We start from the raw sequence: 22528 nt of genomic DNA on the forward strand, positions 1-22528 counted from the left end.
TTCGAAATTCCTGCCACCCTTTCAAGGCCCAGCTGGATTCGCAACTACTCTGACAGAATTATTAGGTTTCATCATCATTTCAGGTTCTCACATTTCTTTAAACATACTTTTGTAAAGTACATTTTCTGTCATTTATTTGTCTGCTCTTCCTGCAATAGAGAGGAGACTGGGGGCCGTGTTCCCCTCACCAGAGCCTGGCAGGTGCCTGACACCTACCAATGCTCAACACTAGTCTAAATTGTACAGTCTCCTACAACAAGTTAAAAATGTCTTCCCTGATTTGTCGGGTACATTTTCTAATAGAGGGCTAACTTTATGCACATTCTCAAAGGGGGAGACGTAGCTGCAGAAAGTAATACATCAAAGCAATTTTACAGAGGCCACAACCATCAATTTTAGGAAACCCTGTTTACTGCCACAAACTGGATAGTTGCAGACTACACAAGGGGACAAGTATTTTTTGGCCAGAGACTGTAAGTGGTATTAAAATACTTTTATTTCAAATTTTGAAGGAATGACACTGAGAGTTCCTCTACACAGCTATACATGTAGCATGCTGATTATATGGCACACAGATTCCATTACTAACCCTGTTTTCTTCTTCTTCAATCTAAAGGCACATAAAATGCAAAATGTGAGGACTCTGTGCAAGAATTACAGAGTACCGCTAAGTTATAATCATCTGCTTGAGGGTATTTCTTGACTAACAAAAAGTATGAGAAAGGAGACAGCCCTGGTTCAAGGAAGCACGGACATCTGCATTAAGTTCAAGTGTAACACCTCAGCTACCAGTTAATCATTAATCCTAACAAAGGAGAGCACTGACTACAACCGCCAGGAATTAATCAGATAAATCCCAGTTGTTCTTCCTGTTAGCCCTCCTAATTTCACCCTGTGGTAAACCAAAACTAGAATTTAGGTTTTCTATATACCTTCAGATATAACTTGCTACATTCTCAAGAAAATCACACAAGTAGCTAAACAAAATTGAGGTAATTATATTCTTTGAAGAAAAGCAAATACTTATCTTAGTAAAGAAAGAAAGAAGGAAAACAAAGCAAGTCAGAGTGGAGAGGACAAATACCTACAGGGATTCTCGCCCCATTCATTTCCTGCCTGTCATAAATAGTAAATAAGTGCTATTAAAAATACCATTCCTTTCCCGTAAAAAGCTGAGTATTTAACTGTGCATAACATATCATCAATCGAAACCACTTACAGGCTGGTTGATATGAAATCTCGTGGGCATTCTTCTCATGATAGCTGAGTCAAGATCCTGAGGGCGGTTGGTAGCTCCCATCACTATGACCTGGGCATATCAAGAAAACACAAGGCATTAAATCTACCAGTAATGCTCCTTTTAGGATGTTATTACTAGGGCTTCGAAGATACAAAAATTAAGGAGTGTTTAAATCTTTTATAAGAAATGGTTTTAATCCATCATTACTCAAAAATTTATAAATACAAATCAAAGTTAATCCTAACTAGATCAAATGATAAGAGAGCTGGTAAGACTGACACATTTCACCAGCCTTTTCATAACTAAAATAGTATACTGTTCAGTTAAGGAAGAATTATAAAGATTTAAAATAAAAAAGGTTGTTATTTGCTCAATGGCTACCTGATGAATAACTAAAAGCCTATGGCTATATGGGGGATACTTCCAAGTCCTTTGATACTAATATATAAAGGAAACATCTCCCCCCAGTCTCAGGATTTTGGTGATAGTAAGAGGTATCATGTAGTTTTCTCTCTAGATTTCACATCATCATTTCATAACATGATCAGCATTGCTGGTGACATCTTCTCAATGCTATAATGAAATCTCAAGCAATCAAACTTTCAACAAGGGCAAGAAAAAAAGCAAAAATCAAAGCAGTGGGTAGAATTTTAAATAAAAGAAAAAAGAATGGGGAGCCTGGCTGGCTCAGTCAGTGAACAGTGCGACTCTTGATCTTTGGGTCATGAGTTCTCTACCCAATGTGTAGAGATTACTGAAAAAAAAAATAAACTTTAAAAAAAAAAAAAAAAAGAAAGAAAGAAAGTGCTGGTGATCCTGCCAATCTCTGGATCTGTATCACTTTGTTTATAAAGGATGTGGAAATGAAAAATCAACCCAAATTAAAAAACAGCCCAGAGGATCCCTGGGTGGCCCAGTGGTTTAGTGCCTGCCTTTGGCCCAGGGCGTGACCCCAGAGTCCCCGGATCAAGTCCTGCATCGGGCTCCCTGCAGGGAGCCTGTTTCTCCCTCTGCCTCTGCCTCTGTCTCTGCCTCTATCTCTGCCTGCCTCTCTCTCTCATGAATAAATAAATAAAATCTTAAAAAAAAAAAAAAAAAAAAACAGCCCAATATACTACCCAAAATGAAATTTATCGGTATTCTGAAGAAAACTTTTCTATAATATAATTTTATTTCAGCCTAAGAGGTTTTAGGATTTCTGAAATTATCTAACTCCAGAACATGTTAAAAGATCCACTAAATTTTATATTCTACTTCTACTCTACATTTAATGACATTCAAGAGCCAAATTATTTTCAATTTAACTGTGAGAGGTTGCCACCTAGAGGGAAAAAATGTAAATACAAACAAATTTGAGAAATGTTAGCTCCACAATATAACGCAATTTTGTATTTAAGTTGTCCTAAAGTAAAAATATTAATGTTCTTATTATTTTTCAAATTTATTGACTTTCCACAACCCTACTGAATTAATAAGGTAAAAATCTCTATGAAATTTAAAAAGAAAAAAAGAAAGACTTGTTTTACAAGTAGGATCTACATCGCAATGCAGGGCCTAACCCCTCATGACCCTAAGACTGAGAATGGAGCTGAGATCAAGAGTCGACACTTAACTCATTGAGCTGCCCAGGTGCGCCTAAAACAAGTCTTAAAAGTGATCAAAGGAATTAACTGCATAAGGAATGAGTATATTTTGAAATACAGCATATATTGTGTTAAAGAGATTCAAAGGAATATGGAAGCTCATGGAAGACTGACTCTATCAGATTGTAGAGAATCACAAAAGACATCGTGGCTGAGGCAGTACTTTAAAAAACCTGGAAAATGGGCTGTATTTTGAGAAACATTCTAGGTGAACAAAGAACCTAAAACAAAAAAGCAAAGCCAGTATGGAAGATGGGATGCTAAACATTAGGATCAGGAATTTAAATAAATCTAGCACAACATGGTCTAATGAATACACGTAGGATAATAACAGATATTCACAATAATGAAAAAGCAAGAATGATTCACTGAAAGAAGTTGTTTTCCGGTGTAATTTTAGGAGACAAAAATGGATAAACTGTATACAATACATTAACTCTAGTGCAAATGAGTTAAAATTCAAAATGGGAAGAAATGGTAATCTTTTAGTATTTAAGCAGAAAAATTAGTGCTTTAAGTTGACTTTTTGGAATCTTAAAAATATGATGTTTTACCATTTTTCATTTAAAATAACCAGATCTAAATCTATGCCTGAAACTTTCAACTATGTCAACGAATACCCTAAACACACTGTTCTTTTATGTCTCACATCTCTGCAGATGAAGAGTATGTCATCAGTTAGCCTGGATGATTTCCAGGGCTGGTGGTAGGTTGACTTGGACCACTCAGTGATTTTTTTTTTCCCCACCGTGGCATATCATACACGCAAGAAAAAGCAAGGGTACTGGGCTGGATCCATAATCATAGAATAGATAATTTTAAAGAAAAGCTAAGTGGTTCATATGAAAGTATATCTAAAACTAATATTCAAGTTAAAAATATCAATGTTAATCCCCTCAAAACACAGAAAGATAAAAAAAATTGCTACTAGAGTTTAATAAAAAAGCCACATCTTTATTTGCACCTACAAATATAGATTTATCACAATGAAAACAGTGAATACTATCAGTGTAGAAGAATTATGGTTCGGAAAGCTCAGTTTTAAGTTCTATCATATCAGAACCATGCTGTGTGGCTCCGGATGAAGATGCTCTGGAGTATACTTCATCCAACTGCTGCCATTTCCCTGGTTTTTAAAACTATACTCTGGGGGATCCCTAGGTGGCTCAGCAGTTTAGTGCCTGCCTTTAGCCTGGGGCATCAACCTGGGATCCCGGGATCGAGTCCCGCATCAAGCTCCCCGCATGGAGCCTGCTTCTCCCTCTGCCTGTGTCTCTGCCTCTCTCTGTATCATGAATAAATAAAATCTTAAAAAAAAAAACTATACTCTGATACAATATAACATGAAACAATTTTCTCTAACACGGGCTAATAAGTGCTTTAAGTACTGTTGCTTAGGGGGATAATCAGTTTTTGGAAATCTGTAAACTATTCCCATTGAACAGCCTTATTAGCACAATTATTAATAAAAAATTATTCCTATTAATGTCACCTTAATTTATGTTGTGCTTCTCTAATCACGCAAGAAACGTTAAAAACTTCCCCTCAAAATGAAATTGCATTTTCATAAAGGCGATGTAGAAAGGACACATGGCTTAACGTTCTCTTTGAGGATGATGTTTTAACTTCTTGCTTTATGGTAATGTGTGGATGTAGGAGATCTTAAACCCTCTGGTTATAAGACAACATAAAAAAATGAAGTATAAAAAACCTCAAATTAATTAATAAATCTGCAAAAATGCAAAGGAACTAAGCTGAGCCAGCAGTGAAGTCTATGCATAAGTGAGGTAAGCAAGGGGAGAAGCTGACCATGCACCACATGGAAATGTCGAGACCTTAAGACAGTGGGTTGTGCACTGGACACCTTACAGGCTAATAAGAGGGCACCCTACAGAAAGCTGGGGTTCATGACATAGTAGGGCCTGAAAAAAGCAGTGAAATATTAGACATACACACAGACAAAATCTGAGATTTCAGGATTCTTCACCAGCTAATACGCACCTCAGCTCTCAATCTACCTATCTGTATCAAAAAAAATCTGACAGAAGACAAATACAAAATCCTTGTAGAGCTACAACCTTCAACACAGGTTCCAAGAATTCAGTCAGAGTTCTACTACATGTGATTTTTCCCATGAAATCACAAAATACACAGGAAATAGCACCTTCAACTCAAAACAAAGGAAGAACCAGACATCTAGTCATAGAACTACTGAATACGACTATAAAATTGGTATTTTAACATATTTAAAATAAAGAAGGAATTTAAAGAATCATAAACAAATACTTATGCAGAGTTAAAAGACAAGTTAAAAGAACGGTGTAGGGATCCCTGGGTGGCTCAGCGGTTTAGCGCCTGCCTTTGGCCCAGGGTGCAATCCTGGAGACCCGGGATGGAGTCCCACGTCGGGCTCCCGGTGCATGGAGCCTGCTTCTCCCTCTGCCTGTGTCTCTGCTCCCCCCCCCTCTCTCTCTGTGACTATCATAAATAAATAAAAATTAAAAAAAAAAAAAAAAAGAACGGTGTATGCAGATTCCTTAAAACCCTACAAACAGTTCTGAGGTAGAACCTACCCTTCCCTTTTTGTAGCTAGTACTCCTTCCATTCGGGTACAGTGATTGTTATTAGTTGTCCAAGATCACACAGCTAGTTGACCCAGGGCTTTAGTTTTCTAATCCATTTGGAAACCTGAGTTGAAGGGGAAGAGTCCATCAAAACTGACCTGGCACACTTCAAGAAAGGTCTAAAAGAATTTCTAGAACTGAAAAATATAAATGAAATTACAAGCTCAATAAAAAGATTAAATAGCAGATCCTGGGCAGCCCCAGTGGCTCAGAGGTTTAGCGCCACCTTCAGCCCAGGGTGTGATCCTGGAGACCCGGGATCGAGTCCCACATCAGGCTCCCTACATGGAGATGGAGCCTGCTTCTCCCTCTGCCTGTGTCTCTGCCTCTCTCTCTCTCTATGTGTGTCTCTCATGAATAAATAAATAAAATCTAAATACATACATACATACATAAATAGCGGATCCCTGGGTGGCTCAGCGGTTTGGCGCCTGCCTTCGGCCCAGGGTGTGATCCTGGGGACCTGGGATCGAGTCCCTCATCGGGCTCCCAGCATGGAGCCTGTTTCTTCCTCTGCCTGTGTCTTTGCCCCCCTCTCTCTCTCTAATAAATAAAAAATCTTAAAAAAAAAAAAAAAAGATTAAATAGCTAAAGAAATACAACTGAGCCTAGAAGTAGCAAATTAAAAGAAGCAAAAAGATTACACAGACTGTAGCAAAAGGAGAGAGAAAATATGAAAGAGAACTTAAAACACAGGAATATAAATAAGGTACATCCAATCGGCATTCCATAAAGAGAGCACATGGGAAATGGAGAGGAAACAATATTTGAAGAAATATAGGTTGAATTTTCTAGAAATGATAAATGATTCTAAATATGAAAGGGCTAAAACGTTACAAAATAGAAAATATCCACTAAAGTTAAAACAGCAAAAGATCATTAACCTTGTTAATACTCTTCCATGAAATATAAAATAGGTGATTCATGAAAAAGACAAAAACAGAAAAGTTGTTCTAGAACTTCCATTTCCAGTAATATGGCAGAAAGACACACATGCTCAGTGAATTTTTTTTTTTTTAATATATTATCGTCCTGACAAGAACAAATGGAACATTCAGAAGGAAGAATTAAGAGAAAATGGGAACTCCAGGGGATAAAATGAATAATATAGGTGTTTCCCTTCGGGGCAAACCAAGGACCTAGTGCTGGTGCTCACTGCCCCACAGGGCAAAAAGACAAGGCCTAGGGTAGATGTCTTCCATAAAAGGTGGATGTGGTAGCAAGTGGGAAAGTGTGTAAGTTCCAGCGACTGATGAAAACAGCAAAATGAAATGCAATGGTGACAGAGGAGCTGAGAGTATAGATTTATGGCAGGGTCTAAAGACACATGCACACAGTGTCCACAGCCTTTTCCTCTCCTTTGGCAGGAGGACTCTACAAACTCCAAGGAGAGGCTTCACCCCGGTCTCCTCTCCTCTGCTGTATTTGTTTCAGGTCCTTAGGTAATCTTTTAACATTTTAACATGAAGCCCTAGAAATGGATGAAAATGTACATAAACCGTTCTTTCAGATCCCCATCACTTAATGAGTATAAATAATTATTTTAAAAAACTTTTCTAAAAACACCCACGAAGGAGCCCAGTGAACTTTCTCCTCCCCCCGCCCCCACCCTCCATGAGCTCACGGCAGATCTCTGTCACACACCTGGCAGCTGTGATCAGTGTCCAGTCCATCCCACAGACTCATAAACTGAGCTTTCATCATGGCTGTAGCTTCATGGTCAGAACTTGAACGGTTTCGCAGAAAGGAGTCTAGAAGGAAAAAGTCCTCAACCTTAGAATTAATATTGAATTATTTACTCTTAACTTCAAATCCTTAATCAAAAGCTGACAATGTTGTGAAAGAGGACAAAAAAGAGGGTTCAACTATGCCTTTTCACACATTCATCTAATACAACTTTGGCAAACAACTGAGCAAATTAAAACTCCCAATCTTCATCTCTTTCCTAAAATTACATTCATGCCAACGTATCTAAAGAGGTACATGATGTGGTACTAAAAGGTTGGAAGAGGAGCAAGTAGTGTCTTGGAGGAAGGTCTGTGTGCTTCGGCCCTAACTTTGCGGGTTGCCTGCATCCTATATATTCTGAATTATGGGACTGCATCCTTTTTCCTCACACACTTTTCCTGGAAATAAAGAAAAATGACACTGGAAAATGTCAAAACACTACCAAGTAGGAGATGCAGGACAGAACCTGGTTTCAAACATACATGCGTGTGCATATACATCATCTAATGTAAAAAAGCCTTCAAGAAAGTATGCCGAAATGCTAATCGCTTTAGTTATCTCTCAATGATAGACTTAAGGACAATTCAAATTTTCTCTTGATTGTTTTCTGTCTCCTCAATTATCTACAAAGAACATGAAATACTTTTAAAGGTGGGAAAACATTTTCCTTCTAGAATAAAAAGACCTGGAATACAGTACATCCTAGGAATAAAGAAAAGACAGTAAAAATAAAGCCTGATTTCCTAGTATAATCCTATTTCAAATTTTTTCTTATAACCCTTCAAATAAATGGCATTTCTGAGTACATTTTACATTTCAGCATTGATACTATGAATTGAAATCGGTCAGTCTATACATGCAAGAAATTAGAAATGCTTTGCAATGTGCAAGGTCCATCCAAAGCTTTAAAAAAAAAAATTATTACAGCAAAAACCTAATACCATGAGGTGACAGTCTTCCGACAGCAAACATATGTCCTGGATTTTCTTATGTAGCTCTGATTTTATAAAGTCTATCTCATTGCTGGGCTATGTACCAAACTAATCCATCTTCTCGATGTAGAAAATACTGTCATTTTTAAATTGCTTCTTTTTAAAGACAGTATGTATAAGTACAGCCATATACCTAACCACCATAACTCTATTTATTATTCCTAAACTATCTTCATTGCTAAGAGGTTGGTTCTGGCAAAACAGCAGCTTAAAATGATACGAAAAACTTAACATGCTGAATAAGTATAAATAACCTAACTATATTAGTAATTACATTAAGTGTAGATGGTCTTAAAGTACCCAAGTACATGGTTAAGAAAAATTAGACTGGATTTAATAAAAAACCCTAAAAACTCAACTGTCTGTTTACAGTAGGCCCACTTTATACCTAAGAGCTCAGATGCTGAAAAGGATGGAAAAGACATATATGTAAATACTAACAAAAAAGTTGGAAAAGGGAAGCCTGGGTGGCTCAGTGGTTGAGTGCCTGCCTTTGGCTCAGGGCATGATCCCAAGGTTCTGGGATTGAGTCCTGCATTGGGCTCCGCACAGGGAGCTTCCTTCTCCCTCTGCCTGTGTCTCTGCCTCTCTGTGTCTCTTATGAATAAATAAAATCTTAAAAAAAAAAAGTTGGAAAAATATTATTTTTTGAAACTTAATGCATACATGACAAATGGTGCTAGAATAACTGGAAATCCGTGTGCAAAAACTGCATCTAGATACAGATTTATACTTTTTCACAAAAATTAACTCAAAATGGATTATAGATCTAAATGTAAAATAAAACTATGAAATTTGTAGAGGATAATACAGGAGAAACTCTAGGTGACCTAAGGTTTGGTGATGAGTTTTTATATATAACACCAAAAGCATAATTAATCAAAGGAAAAAAATGGTTAGGTTGGACTTTATTAAAATGAACAATTCTGAATAAAGAACAAAAAAAAAAATAAAAAGAAAGAAAAGAAAAACAATTAAAAACTCCATTCTGGGGGCAGCCCGGGTGGCTCAGCAGTTTAACGCCGCCTTCGGCCCAGGGTGTGATCCTGGAGACCCAGGATCGGGTCCCACATCGGGCTCCCTGCGGGGAGCCTGTTTCTCCCTTCTGCCTACGTCCCTGCCTCTGCCTTTCTCTGTGTCTCTCATGAATAAATAAATAAAATCCTTTAAAAACAAACAAAAAACTCCATTCTGTGGAAGACACTTTTAAGAGAAGTAAGCCACAGGATGAGGAAAAAAGATTTACAAAATACCTATCTGATAAAAAGCTGGTATCCAAAATATACAAAGAACACTTACAAAATGACATGAAGGAACCTTAAAAGCATATTGCTAGGCGGAAGAAGCCAGTCTAAAAAGGCTATGTATTGTATGATTCCAATCACGATATCCCGTAAAAGGCAAATAGTCAGAAGCTCAGGGGCTGCTGGGAGTGAGCAGGTGAAGCACAGGGACTTTCAGTGTGGTGAAACTATCGCCGATGTAGAAATTACAACCAGGGATCCCTGGGTGGTGCAGCGGTTTGGCGCCTGCCTTTGGCCCAGGGCGCGATCCTGGAGACCTGGGATCGAATCCCACGTCGGGCTCCCGGTGCATGGAGCCTGCTTCTCCCTCTGCCTAGGTCTCTCTCTCTCTCTCTGTATGACTATCATAAATAAATAAAAATTTTTTAAAAAAGAAAGAAATTACAACCAGTACGGAGGATATGAAATTAGAGAAAAGTGTTAACACGTAAAAGATGAATGGAATGATTAGTGTTTAAGAGTTGTAAGGTTCCTGTATTATTTGGGAGGAGGGCAGAAATGATTAGCCTAGACTTTTAAAGCAAGTAGGTATGCTAAATGTTTCACTAAAAGAAAAACAGTATGTAACTTCTAATCTTATAGCAGGGAAAAGGAGATAAAGTTCAAAAAGTCCACTAAATTGGTAAATAAAAAGCACACAGTGATGTAATAGAAATAAATCTAAATATATCAGCTATCAAAATAAAGGCAAACTGACCATACCTCCCAGGTAAAGTATCTTAGATTAAAACTTTAAAGAAATCTAGGGATCCCTGAGTGGCGCAGCGGTTTGGCGCCTGCCTTTGGCCCAGGGCGTGATCCTGGAGACCCGGGATTGAATCCCACGTCGGGCTCCCGGTACATGGAGCCTGCTTCTCCCTCTGCCTATGTCTCTGCCTCTCTCTCTCTCTCTCTCTCTCTGTGTGTGTGTGACTATCATAAATAAATAAAAAATTAAAAAAAAAAATAAATCTAGCTGTCTAAAAAAAAAAAAATCTAGCTGTTACATGCTTTTATGCAAAATTCACGTCAAAACTCCAAAACTGCTGTAATAAATGGATGAGAGACACACAAGTCAGACAAGTAACCAAAGTTCTATATACATATACCAATTTTTCTCTATTTCTATATGGCATGTAATGTTAAAATTAACTCAAAGCTATAGTTTTAATTACCATAGCTTTATTATGACTCACCACAGTAGGAATACAAAATACTGATGATCCATAAAATACAGAAAAGGTGCACTAATTCCTGACATATAGGGAAAGATGATGTATTTTGAGTTGGCTGTCCATATGGAAAAGAATGAAATTAGATTCCTACTTCACACTATATATTTTAAAAAGAGGAATATTTATGATGATAGTGAAAGGATCTGTAAGCCAGACACAGAAAGTATAAATCATAAAGAAAAAAGATGGAAAAATACAACTAAATTTAAATCTCTGTAAAAGAAACTATCATAAAGTAAAAACATGAGCCAGTCTAGAAAATATCTGCTATCATAATAAACAAGAAAATGCAAATAACCCCAAAGAAAAACTGACAATTTACAAGCAAGGAAACCCAAATGACTAGTCAACATGTTCAAAGATGCCCAAATTTACCAGCACCGCAGGGAAACACAAAATGATAATTCATGTTCTTTAAAGTGACAAAACAAAACAAAACAAGATAATGTCTGAAAAAACAAATTTTAGGGAGTATGTAGGGAAATTGCAATGGCGAGAGTGAAAAGCATAAGCACTTTGAAGACAGACCCATCACACAACCTAATGGCCCAACTTTTAGGCATCTACCCTGGATAAACACACATGCGTAAGGAAACATGTGCACGGTGTCACTGCATGCTGCTTGTAATGGGGAGAAGACAGAAATTACTATCAAGTAATGATCAAATTATGGTTCATTCTGTAATATGAAAATTATACAGAGCATATATTGATGTTGGTTACCTCTTTTGTTTTATTAATTTGACCTAATAAATACCAAAAACTAAATCTGGTCATCTAAATACTACCCTTAAGAACGGTGCTTTAAAATGCTCACACAGAAAAGTCACACACCTATTTCATCTATAAAAATGATGGAAGGCTGTAGCTTTATGGCAAGGGAGAAGACAGCAGCAGCCAGTTTCTGGGATTCTCCATACCACTTATCGGTCAGCGTTGAAGGCTGAAGGTTAATAAATCGACAGCCTGCTTCTTTGGCGGTAGCCTTGGCAATCAACGTTTTACCACACCCTGGAGGCCCATAGAGAAGAACACCTGGAAATTAACAGAGGATTTTATTATTTCCTTGAAGAGGAGATATTTGCTTTAGTGTATGTGATACTCAACATAATCACTTTTCAAAATACATTTTTCCTAAGTTACCTGAATTTTCATGATGCATCAAAACATGGAACATGGTGAAATTCACAAACATAAAATACACCAAAATAATGATTATTGAAGTTAGAATTTATAGGGAGAACTATATAAGTATTCAGATGGAATTTTAATCGTCAATTTTTAAACATCTGGAATAACAAAGGGTTGGTTTTTTAATACAACCATTAATATTTTATGACATGTTCTCGCAACCATTTATTGGCATGACAGCTGCAACTTTATGTGATTATATGATCTCATGTACTAGTATATTATAAGTCATTCTCAAATTATCATTGTGTAATCTGTGAGGCAGAGATGACTTTTGGCTTAGATACAAATGAACTGTCTAGGGATAACATAAAATTGGCAATAAAGCAATGACCTATAAGTAACCTATTTCCAGTTCAAAAATGGAACAGGCTATGGTATGCAACTGACTTTATGCTTTGCTTCTGTACACTAACTCCAATTTATGTTCAGGGTCAAAAAGTCAGTCAATTTTTGTTCCCGATAGAAAACTTTCCAAAAATGCAAGGTAGAAAAGACTCAAACAGTATACTTTAGATTACATCATCAAGAGATACTTATGTTAACTTACAAAAATTTGAAATACACATAGAGACCACCTCTAGCTGTAGATAATGCTTTCAAACAAGCACCAGATTTACACATAACTTTGAAGTATCCCATCATAATTTGGTATCTACTGTGCTAACTGGGGTAAATGCAACTGGTGAAGTCACCCAATTTCCTGGGCTAAGAGCTTGCAGATGAGGAAAGGAGATTTATCTAATAGCATGTAAAACACATCTCACTTTTCTAAATTCACTTTGTGGAAACCGAGACATGAAAAATCACAAAAGTCCTTTCTGGCTCAGACTACCAACATCCTGGAAGAGGGAAGTAAAGAATGTAACTGAATAACCCAACTTTTACTTTACTCTTTTGATCGAGGCTCAGATAAATCATTTGAATTTTCATTGGGGGCCAGCAGGGAGGGATTTTTAAACATGTAATCAACTAAATGTTTTTGTTAGGGGAAAACAGCTTTGTTGTTTTTAGAAAATAAAAATACCTAATAAACAGTTTTGTTGTTTCAGTTAATAAAAAGAACATGTCATTTTTGGTGATAACTGTCATCAGCATTTACCAGAAGCAAAAATTATCTACTTCATGAAAACGTAAAGATATCAGCTCCAATTACTTTCAATATATAAATTAATGTACTTTTTGATATAACTGCAAAATTAATAAGATATATGCAACTATAACTTACACAGAGCACTATTTTGATATTTCTATAGATCCTATTTTTTAAATAAAATAGATGTGTCTAATAATTTGATTTCAGCCTTGACTAGCAACAGAAAAGCAAACCTGTCTAGTGCTGGTAATATAATGAAGAGCAGCTTCCACTGCATTTCCACTAGCTGGAAATAAAGCTCTGCTGCAGCGTTAGTTCTGGAAGCTGTGGTAACACACCTCTGTTTATCTCACTGCCAATTATCACCTAGGCTCCATCTGAATCACCTTTAACAACACTTACACATGATTAATATTTGAATGGACAAGAATAAAAGTGCTATACTTAAAGACGGAGTTGTAATCATTTCCTTTTTTTTTTTAAATAAGCATTTCCAATTCTTGAGTTCTAGGACTTTCAAAGTGATTATTACCACTAGGAATGAAGAACTTTCCCTTAAAAATAAGTAGTATTTAACTCCTAAGTTCATCCATATTTCAGTATATCCTCTAAAACATCACTGCAATCCAAAAATAATTAAGAATACTAAAAGGATAAAAAAAAATCACTAAACAAAATGAAGTTTTACTTTGAAAACAAAAGAACCCATATCATGGCTTTGGATTTTGTTTTTAAACTCAATTTCCCAAATTTTTATTTACTTGGAAGTAGTAAAAATGAGTTTGAAATAAAAGGATTGTTTTGACATGTAATTACAGGAAAAAATTTTACTGAAATTTGGGAAGCTGAAGAATGAGCAATTATTTTAAAACTATTTATACAACTCACAAGATTTCAGTTTTCTCTTGAAAACTACCCTCAAAAAAATACCAGTTCGATAATGGCAGAAAGTTCCAATGTTCCCTACATTTTTAATACTTTACCAAATATAAACTTGTACTATACCCTTTGGAGGCTGCAGAAGCCTGGAATTTTCAAACAAATGCTTCTTTTTGATGGGTAGGATGACCGTGTCTTTCAGATCTGTAATGACATCATCTAAACCTGCTATATCACTCCAAGTAACCTGGTAAAAGGTAAGGTTGACATGGATTTTACAACCTAGTGTATACTCAATGAAGTTAAAGAAAAAAAAAGCCCCCCAAATGATAAACCTTAATCTGATAATTATATGTAAATAATAAAAGACAAATATATAATGTGAGTAAAGTCTTTTCACAGCAATAATGAAATTACTAAACTATGAATTTACAAAAATGAACTTAATAGTCAACAATCTACTATTAAAAAAATAAAAAACACCACCAGGCCCAGTACTCAGAACTCTACCAACATCTAATAAGCTGAATTCACTCCATTTACAAGGAGATACTCTGCCAAGAAGACTTGAGAACCAGCTCAGACAGCTAAGTCAGCACTGGCTGATGGGGAAGAGCTTACCAGGAGTGTCCCTAATTAATACAGGATACTGTCAAATATAACAGGAATAGGTTTTAGAAATAGTCACACAAAACTGGACTTCTGAATTGTATTAATCGAAAGTAAAACTGTGCCAAAACTTTTATCTTTATAAATAGTAAGCAAGGGACAAATCCTTTCAAGATAAACACAGCTTACGTATTTTAAAGCCTTCTGACTCAACTTAAAAAATCTGGGGCTTGAGGGGTAGAGGGGAGAATAAACTAATTGAAAAAGACCTAAGAAGAAAAACATCAAACCTAGCTCTACCCTGGCAGAGTAAAGGGACTAGAGGTGGGGTGAGTCAGAGGCAATGTTTGCAAGTGATCTACTTTCCCTACAACTTAAAAAAAAAAAAAAAAAAAAAAGGTGAAAAAACAGCCAAATCTGAAAAAAAAAAATCACCTACTTCCACTGTCACTGTAACAAAAAACCGAGTTGCTGGTTCAGCCTTACTCAGAAGTGAACACAAGTAGGGCCAAGAAAGTCTCACTGAAATTTTATAAATCAAATTCAAATGGAGGATTAATCCCAGGGACACGTATCTCTCTGAGCACATGGATACTAACAGACATTATAGACTTTTATTTTCCAGATTTGGAGACAGGGATATAATATTCATTCCATTCATTTATATCTGCTGTACAAAATTTACGCTTGTTGTTGTAAAATATTCACACAGGATCTTAGAGTTTATAAATTACACTAATCTGATGTTCAAACAATCGTTTGAAGTAGGTAAAGCAGGTATCACACGGTCCCTAGATTATACAGAAGGGAATGGACACTCAAAGAGGAAGTAATTTGCCAAGGCCATGAACAAAAAAACTGGAATTCACAATCTTATGCTGTCTACATACCTTATGAAAATTTACATTTAAACCCCAAATCAAATATCTCTGTAACTTAAATTAAGACACTTGACATGCCACGAAAGTGAATTAAAGTACAAGTTATCTAAACAAGCGTATGTCCAAATATGCTAACATAGTAGACTCCAGACTGCTGTCCTTAGAAAGGCCTGCATGCAAGGCTGGACTTTGGCTGGAGTATGGGAGCAGAGATTTCGGGATAATTCTCACCACTCTCCAATAAGAACACCTCACTGTGCCTAAACTGTTTGTGCAAAGAAAATGGTTTACGGTGGAGGTGTCTTCTCCCTCTGAAAGGCTAGAATTTGGGGAGATGTTAGGAAGTGGAGTCTACATGACTAATCCCAATCAAAAACCTGGGCGCTAATAAATCTCTAATGAGCTTCCCTGGTGAACAGCACTTTACATGTGTTCTCACAACTTGCTGCCAAAGGAATGAAGTGCAACCCATGTGACTTCACTGGGGGAATTCCAACTTCTGGAAGCCTGTGCCTGATTTCCTGCAGAATTCATCCCATGTCCCTCTTTTCTTTCTGATTTTGCCTTGTATCCCTTTGTTGTACTAAATCATATCTGTGAGCACAAAACTGCTGAGTCCTGTGATTCATCAAATCAGGTCGTCTTCAGGACCTGTGACACAAAATGCTAGACCAAAAACATGTTAAGTAAGATTAAAGATACGTACATGCATGTTAAGAGGGTCTACTAGATGAGCAGCAATACTCATTTCGTATTCTGAAAGCTTCACATTTTTCACACCAATCTGTTTCATTAATTTTTCTGCCTAGAATGAAAAAACAAGCAACTTCCTTTAGTTTGATATTTAGGCACTGGTACTCCAAAAGAGGTTATCTGTGAAGGCTAAAAAGCAATGAACAGCCATACAAGAATTTTCCAGGGAAATTCTAGGCCCCTTGATCTCATCTTTCCCCAGTGTAAGCCCTGAGGTAAAGAAAAGATTTGAGGGGCGCCCGGGTGGCTCCGTGGTTGAGCGTCTGCCTTTGGCCCAGGGCAGGATCCTGGGGTCCTGGGATCAGGTACCACCTCCGGCTCCCACAGGGAGCCTGCTTCTCCCTCTGCCTGTGAGTTCTGCCTCTCCCTCTCTCTCTCTCTGTCGCTCATGAATAAATAAATAAACAAATCTTAAAAAAAAAAACAAAAAACCTATGAGCTTTAACAATGCAACAAAGCTTTCGATTAAGATTTTTAAAAATAATGATTTTACAAACATTTACTGAGTGTGTGAAGTATTATGCCAAAATACTTAAATGGATTAACTCACTGAATCCCCTGTGTGAGCTTATGAAGTAGAATTTTTCCCCACTGAGAAAAGGAAATTAAAGATTAGCTCAGATGAAATTAACTTGCCTTAGGTTGGAGTTAGCAAATGGAAAAGACAACATATACATGTGGGCAGCCCAACTCCAGAGCCCATCCTCTAACCACCACCCACATGACCTTGCTGTCCTCAACTGTAAGAGAGGAATCTGTGACCACTAAGGAGTCTTAAAAAATCTAAGGAAAACACATTAAAATTTCAATTAACTGAACATTTTTAGAAATAAAGGTGCTCTAATAAATACCAAAATTTTTATTACGTTCATTCTCCTAAAATACTTAAAAAAAAATCACGTATCCTTTATTTATATTATATATTTTTTTTATTTTTTTAAGATTTTATTTATTTATTCATGATAGAGAGAGAGAGAGAGAGAGAGAGAGGCAGAGACACAGGCAGAGGGAGAGGCAGAGACACAGGCAGAGGGAGAAGCTCCATGCAGGGAGCCCGACGTGGGACTCGATCCCCCATCTCCAGGATCACGCCCTGGGCTGGAGGGAGTGCTAAACCGCTGAGCCACCGGGACTGCCCTATTTTATATATTTTTAAAGGAGGCTCCACACCCAATGTGGGGCTTTAACTCATGACCTTGAGATCAAGAATCGCATGCTCCCCCCAAGCGAGCCAGCCAGGCACCACCCAAAATACTTTTGATTCTAAAGATCTTGTTCTTGTCAGGAGGTAATGCCAGTTCAAAAGGGAATTCCTATCACACCGCATCATAGTTAGAGATTGGTCAGAAGATTAGGACAAATGTGGATAAATTAAGATAAATCATATCCTTATGATGTAGCATTTTTTAAAATGTTTTTCTTCTTTAGCCTTCTTCTATAATATTATTGAAGCAATGAATAAAGTAGCCTTTCTCAGGTTCTTTAATCTCTTTCTTGTAAAGATCTTCTCTTTTGCTGACTTTAAATCTTTTGTCAGCTACGACAGGTGTCCTATTTTAGTATCTGTAATAACATCAATTTACTCTTCTTTTTCATTATGCTTCTATAAATGTGAAGCCAGCCCACACGTGTTCTTTTTAGGCTATGCTGTAAAACACTGGTTTTCAACCAGGGGTGATTTTGCCACTCGGGACATTTGGCAAGGTCTGGGAATACTTTGGCTGCCACAACCTGGGGGAAGGGGGTGCTATTAGTATTTAGTCAGAGGAGACAGGGATACCGCTAAACATTCTAAAAGGCACAGCATAGCCTGCCCCTCCCCAATTACCTGGCCCCAAATGTCAACAGTGCCGAGTTAAGAAACCCTGCTGATCTCCCCCCACCCCATTAGCTACTTGCTCTTAAAATTTTACTCTAGACCAAAACTGCCTCTTGGTTTATATAGTAACAACCTTTATTTATGTCTAGGGTTTCCTAAATGACAAATATCAGCTATGTTGTTTATGTTACGGAGCTAGAAAATGCTATGGTCCAATTTACCTAAAATCTGTTCCCCATAAAAGCAGTCCAATTTAACAACGTCTTCAGGTTGCATTTACAACATTGACAGAAGAAAGAAATTAAGGTTTAATGGGCAAAACTCATTTTCATTTTTTTTACAATCAGCCCTTAAAATCATCCTGATAGTAGCTATTAACATGCTCATTTTTCAGATGAGGAGCCCAAGGGTCAGAGCAATTAAAAGAACTGCCGAGATTATGAGCTAGGAATTGGCATTTCCAGAGTTCAAACCCTGATGTGTCTAATTCCAAAGCTCACGTTCTGCTCAAATACTAATACTCCTCATTTGGGAGAGCAGGACACAGTTAACAAACAAATGAACAAAAAGAAAGTACCCCCAAACCCATCATACCAACACCAAACTGTGTTCCAGAAATTATCCAACTGTTTCTAGCTCTGACACCCTTAACTGAGTCCATTTCTGAAATGTTTTACCAAGAAAAACAAAATTATGATTTGATTGTACTCTTAAGATTTAAGACAGCTCAATGACAATTATATTTTCTAGTTACCAACTTTTGTTTTTTTCTTAGAGCGAGTGAGCAGGCGTAGGCACAAGTAGGCGGAGTGGCAGGCAAGGGAAAGGGACAAGCAGGTTTCTAAGTCATTGTCACTGTGGAGGAAAAATGGTGGGCTGGGGGGGAGGGGAGTCAAAGGTAGGAGGGAACCTTATTTTTTACTGTACACTCTTTTTAACTGTTTCATAGAATTTTTTTAATCTTTTCATGCTATTTGTTTTTCTCCATGTAAAGTATTCGTCTTAAGATTAAGTGGGGTAGGAAATAGAGAACTAATATTTTTTGCCTAGAAAGGGAAGAGATGGAGAAAAGGAGTAGCAGAAAAGAAACATTTCGTTCAGTTTCTGAAAGATCCAGAAAATTGGTTGTTCTTTTGGAAGAATAATTTTTAGAAGTTAGAGATAGCATTAACAAGGGTGAAAAAAACAGAGATGAACTATAAACTTACATTTTTTTACATAGAAGTCATAGCTAAACTGCTGTAAGTGGATAGAAGAAATCACTGATACAAAAAGCTCATAAAAATACATTTAAATAGGAAACACCAAAAGATTTGAGTGATTAGCTCTATGTATTAGATATAATCTCCTATAAACTCATATGAAAATTCTAGAGGAGACAAGTCATCTCCCCCTTTAGGGTCAGTGCACTGTCTGCCTTCTGGTTTTACTGTGTGTATTCTGGAAGTTGTAGGGTAAGAGGGCTTTCGACTCCGGTGCTCTTCCACTGCACTTGTGCGTAGAGCACGATGCTGCAGGGCCTTCTCTCCCTGACTTCCTGTCTCTGGCTGCCTTCTGTCCCCATCCCTTCTACCTATTGCTTGGCCTAGCAGGCAGCGCTAACTGTGTGTTCCTTCCTGGCACAAGGAATCTAAGATTCAGCACCAGCAAACCTTCGTTGTGTGAGCCACTGATCGATCACGGAGGTCAGGATGGCTTCCCCGTGTCAGTAAGCTTTAGCTGTCCCCGTGTAACCGGCATTTGAGGACGGCTGCTCTTAAAAATACCAGGCAGCGGACAGTTCAAGGTTTTGTTTTTAATTTTTTAAAGGTTTCAGTATATCATCTCTTCACAAAATATTTCGGCTAATAGTTCTCCAAAATAACTAAAAGTTTCAAAGACTAGAATATCATGATAGGACTAAAATAGAAGACATGAACTCCACTGAGGTCACAGGACACGACTTTCATGTGTAGGAAGAATTCTCAGTAGGGAGTCTCTCCTGGTCTTTGACTATTAAACTACAATCTCAGAAATATCACACAGTCTAACTCTCAGAAATGTTACACAATCTAATTAAGATCCTAAACCAAGTATTTTATTTATAAATGCTCAGACCAAGTTAAGCATTAAGCTATTCATCCTGTACTTAGAGCACTTAAATAGAGAGCTTACCTAGAGATTCCATTTTTCTACATCTTAATTAACCCCACCCTTTCATCAGGCTTATCCATCAAAACTCTTCTACTACATCTAAATATGATCCAAGCAGCAGCAGATGCCCAGAAAATCCCCGTCCCTGTAGGACACCCTGCGGAAACCATCTCCTCTCTCATGACGGATTAAATGCCCCACATTTCACCAAGCTGGGAAGTTCTCCTGGCTTCAGGCTAGAAGTTGTTTACAAATAATTTAATTCAAACATTAAGACTACTTCTAGGGATCCCTGGGTGGCGCAGCGGTTTGGCGCCTGCCTTTGGCCCAGGGCGCGATCCTGGAGACCCGGGATCGAATCCCACGTCAGGCTCCCGGTGCATGGAGCCTGCTTCTCCCTCTGCCTGTGTCTCTGCCTCTCTCTCTCTCTCTCTGTATGACTATCATAAATAAATAATAAAAAAAAAAAAAAAAAAAAGACTACTTCTAAGTCACTGTTTGAGATTTGAACGCCCGACATCATCTTTTACCTCTTTCATCTGACAACTGCACTGCCTTTAAATTTGCATGAGGTTCACGGATTACCAGGTAGCCTCAAAATGTTACCTCAGCTTCTACATTCAGTGCTCTTCCTTTCTGAACACAGAAGTCATACCTTCCTCCTCTCCCACATTCACATGTGATCTTTGTTCTCAATGTGTACTCTTAATTCTTTAATTCCCTTCTGTACTTTCACTTAATTATCTAGTAATTAGCTGGAAATATCTAGCTTCCTAAACGGCCTGGACCACAGTTCATCATTTCAACAGTATCTTCTGTTGAACCTCAGAACCCCTTACACTTGTACCAGTCAGCCTTACCCTCAAGGCTGGCTCCGCACCACCATTCCATTTATCTGCTACTACAAAGATGCTGAGAAATGCTCAGAGAAGTTAATAAAAACGAAACAACTAAATTCCCAATAAATTCATGCTTTCTTCAATTACACCCTAATGTTCATAATCCACAATGATTTCTCATTAAACACTGGTCGGTCACATACTTATCTTAGCAGGTCCTAAACCTCCATTTCCATTTAGTTATAACATCTCTCCACTTCACTGAGAGTAAATTAACTCTTCTTACAATGTTCTCAACTACTGATCCCAACCCCTCTGGGATCTACCTCCATCCTCTTTGGTAGCAACTCCCCACCTCCTCCTTTTCCACTAGTCTTTTCCCTTTTCTTCCTTACCTTTCTGCCAGCAAATTCTGGAATGACCACCTTCTTTTGCTTCAAATGATACTTGCTGTCCCCAGTGAATGGAAATCACTCTGATTTCACTGAATTTATGGATTGCTTTCTTTGATTACATTCTATATGTCCTCCCTTTCTCCGGGATTTTATAACACAACATTTACAAAAAAATTCTCTTTTGCAACATTCTCTTCCTTTGGTTTTGATGACTTGACAAATGATTTTCCAGATACAGGGTTTGAAATGTAAGGAGGAGCTTTGAAAAATTATATTCAACACCCACCAACTTCCCCCAATTCTTATTTTAGAATGTAGGCCTTCTAGATGACATACTACAATGAACGGCTACTACAGTCTGCAGTATTTTGTCTACTTCAAGTGTGTTAACGTGGGAAAGACTAGTACCAATACCCTATGTTATTCTGGTTTTATTCCTACTTTTCTGGCCAGTTTTTAAAGGTATTTTTATTAATAATTGGGTAGGTAAAAAAAGACATCTTTAGAATACATAGATGAGGTCAAAACAACCACAGAACACCTGCTCAGTAAATACTTGTCATATGAATAAATTCAGGTCCTTAATCCACAGAAGAGATTATTGTAAATGGGATTAAATAAAAATCAAATTTTATCCCCTCCCTTATAGAACCAATTGTTCACGTAGCATTTATTGATCCATCCTTTAATAATCTACAAAGCAGAGCCAATTCTGTTTCCATATCAAGTTTCTATAGTATGCCTACGTCTGTTTCTGGACTCTTATCTGTTAAATTTGCTAATCTATCCCTATGCCAAAAGCATACTGTTTTAGTAACAAGAGCTTGATAAGCTATACATGTCTTGTTTTTCAAGTGTCTGGCCTACATATAAACTCTTATTCTTCTGTAAAAATTTTAGAAAAAAAGATAATGAAAAAGCCTGTCAGTATTTTTATTGGCATGAAGTATAGTTTTCAGTATTTTATAATTTTCATTACAAATGTGTTGTAGAACTTGTCATTTACTGTATATTTTTGATACTATTGTAAATACTATCTTTTTTAAAGTTGCATTTTCAAACTATGACACATATACAGAAATAGTTGATTTTTGCACACTGATTTTATATCCAGTAGCCTTTAAACTCTTATTAGCCTCGATGGATTAGCTATAGACTTTGTTTGCTTTCTATGCAGAATATCATATG

General features: G+C 37.2%; 1 protein-coding gene across 2 annotated transcripts in view; it reads right to left on the bottom strand.

Annotated features, from left to right (window-relative positions):
• Positions 1-22528, bottom strand: part of ATAD1 (ATPase family AAA domain containing 1) — a 44880-nt gene that overhangs the window by 11966 nt on the left and 10386 nt on the right. For both annotated transcript variants that reach the window (XR_011994738.1, XM_026014779.2), the window contains exons 3-7: positions 16108-16206; positions 14038-14158; positions 11580-11780; positions 7152-7258; positions 1220-1309 (exon numbers count right to left, since the gene is read on the bottom strand). Coding sequence is in view for 1 of the 2 variants with exons in the window: in XM_026014779.2 (XP_025870564.1) it covers positions 1220-1309; positions 7152-7258; positions 11580-11780; positions 14038-14158; positions 16108-16206 (618 nt within the window). In the remaining variant the exon portion in view is untranslated. The remainder of the gene's footprint in view (positions 1-1219; positions 1310-7151; positions 7259-11579; positions 11781-14037; positions 14159-16107; positions 16207-22528) is intronic.

This window comes from Vulpes vulpes, chromosome 10, assembly GCF_048418805.1.
Source record: "Vulpes vulpes isolate BD-2025 chromosome 10, VulVul3, whole genome shotgun sequence".
Taxonomy (NCBI): domain Eukaryota; kingdom Metazoa; phylum Chordata; class Mammalia; order Carnivora; family Canidae; genus Vulpes; species Vulpes vulpes.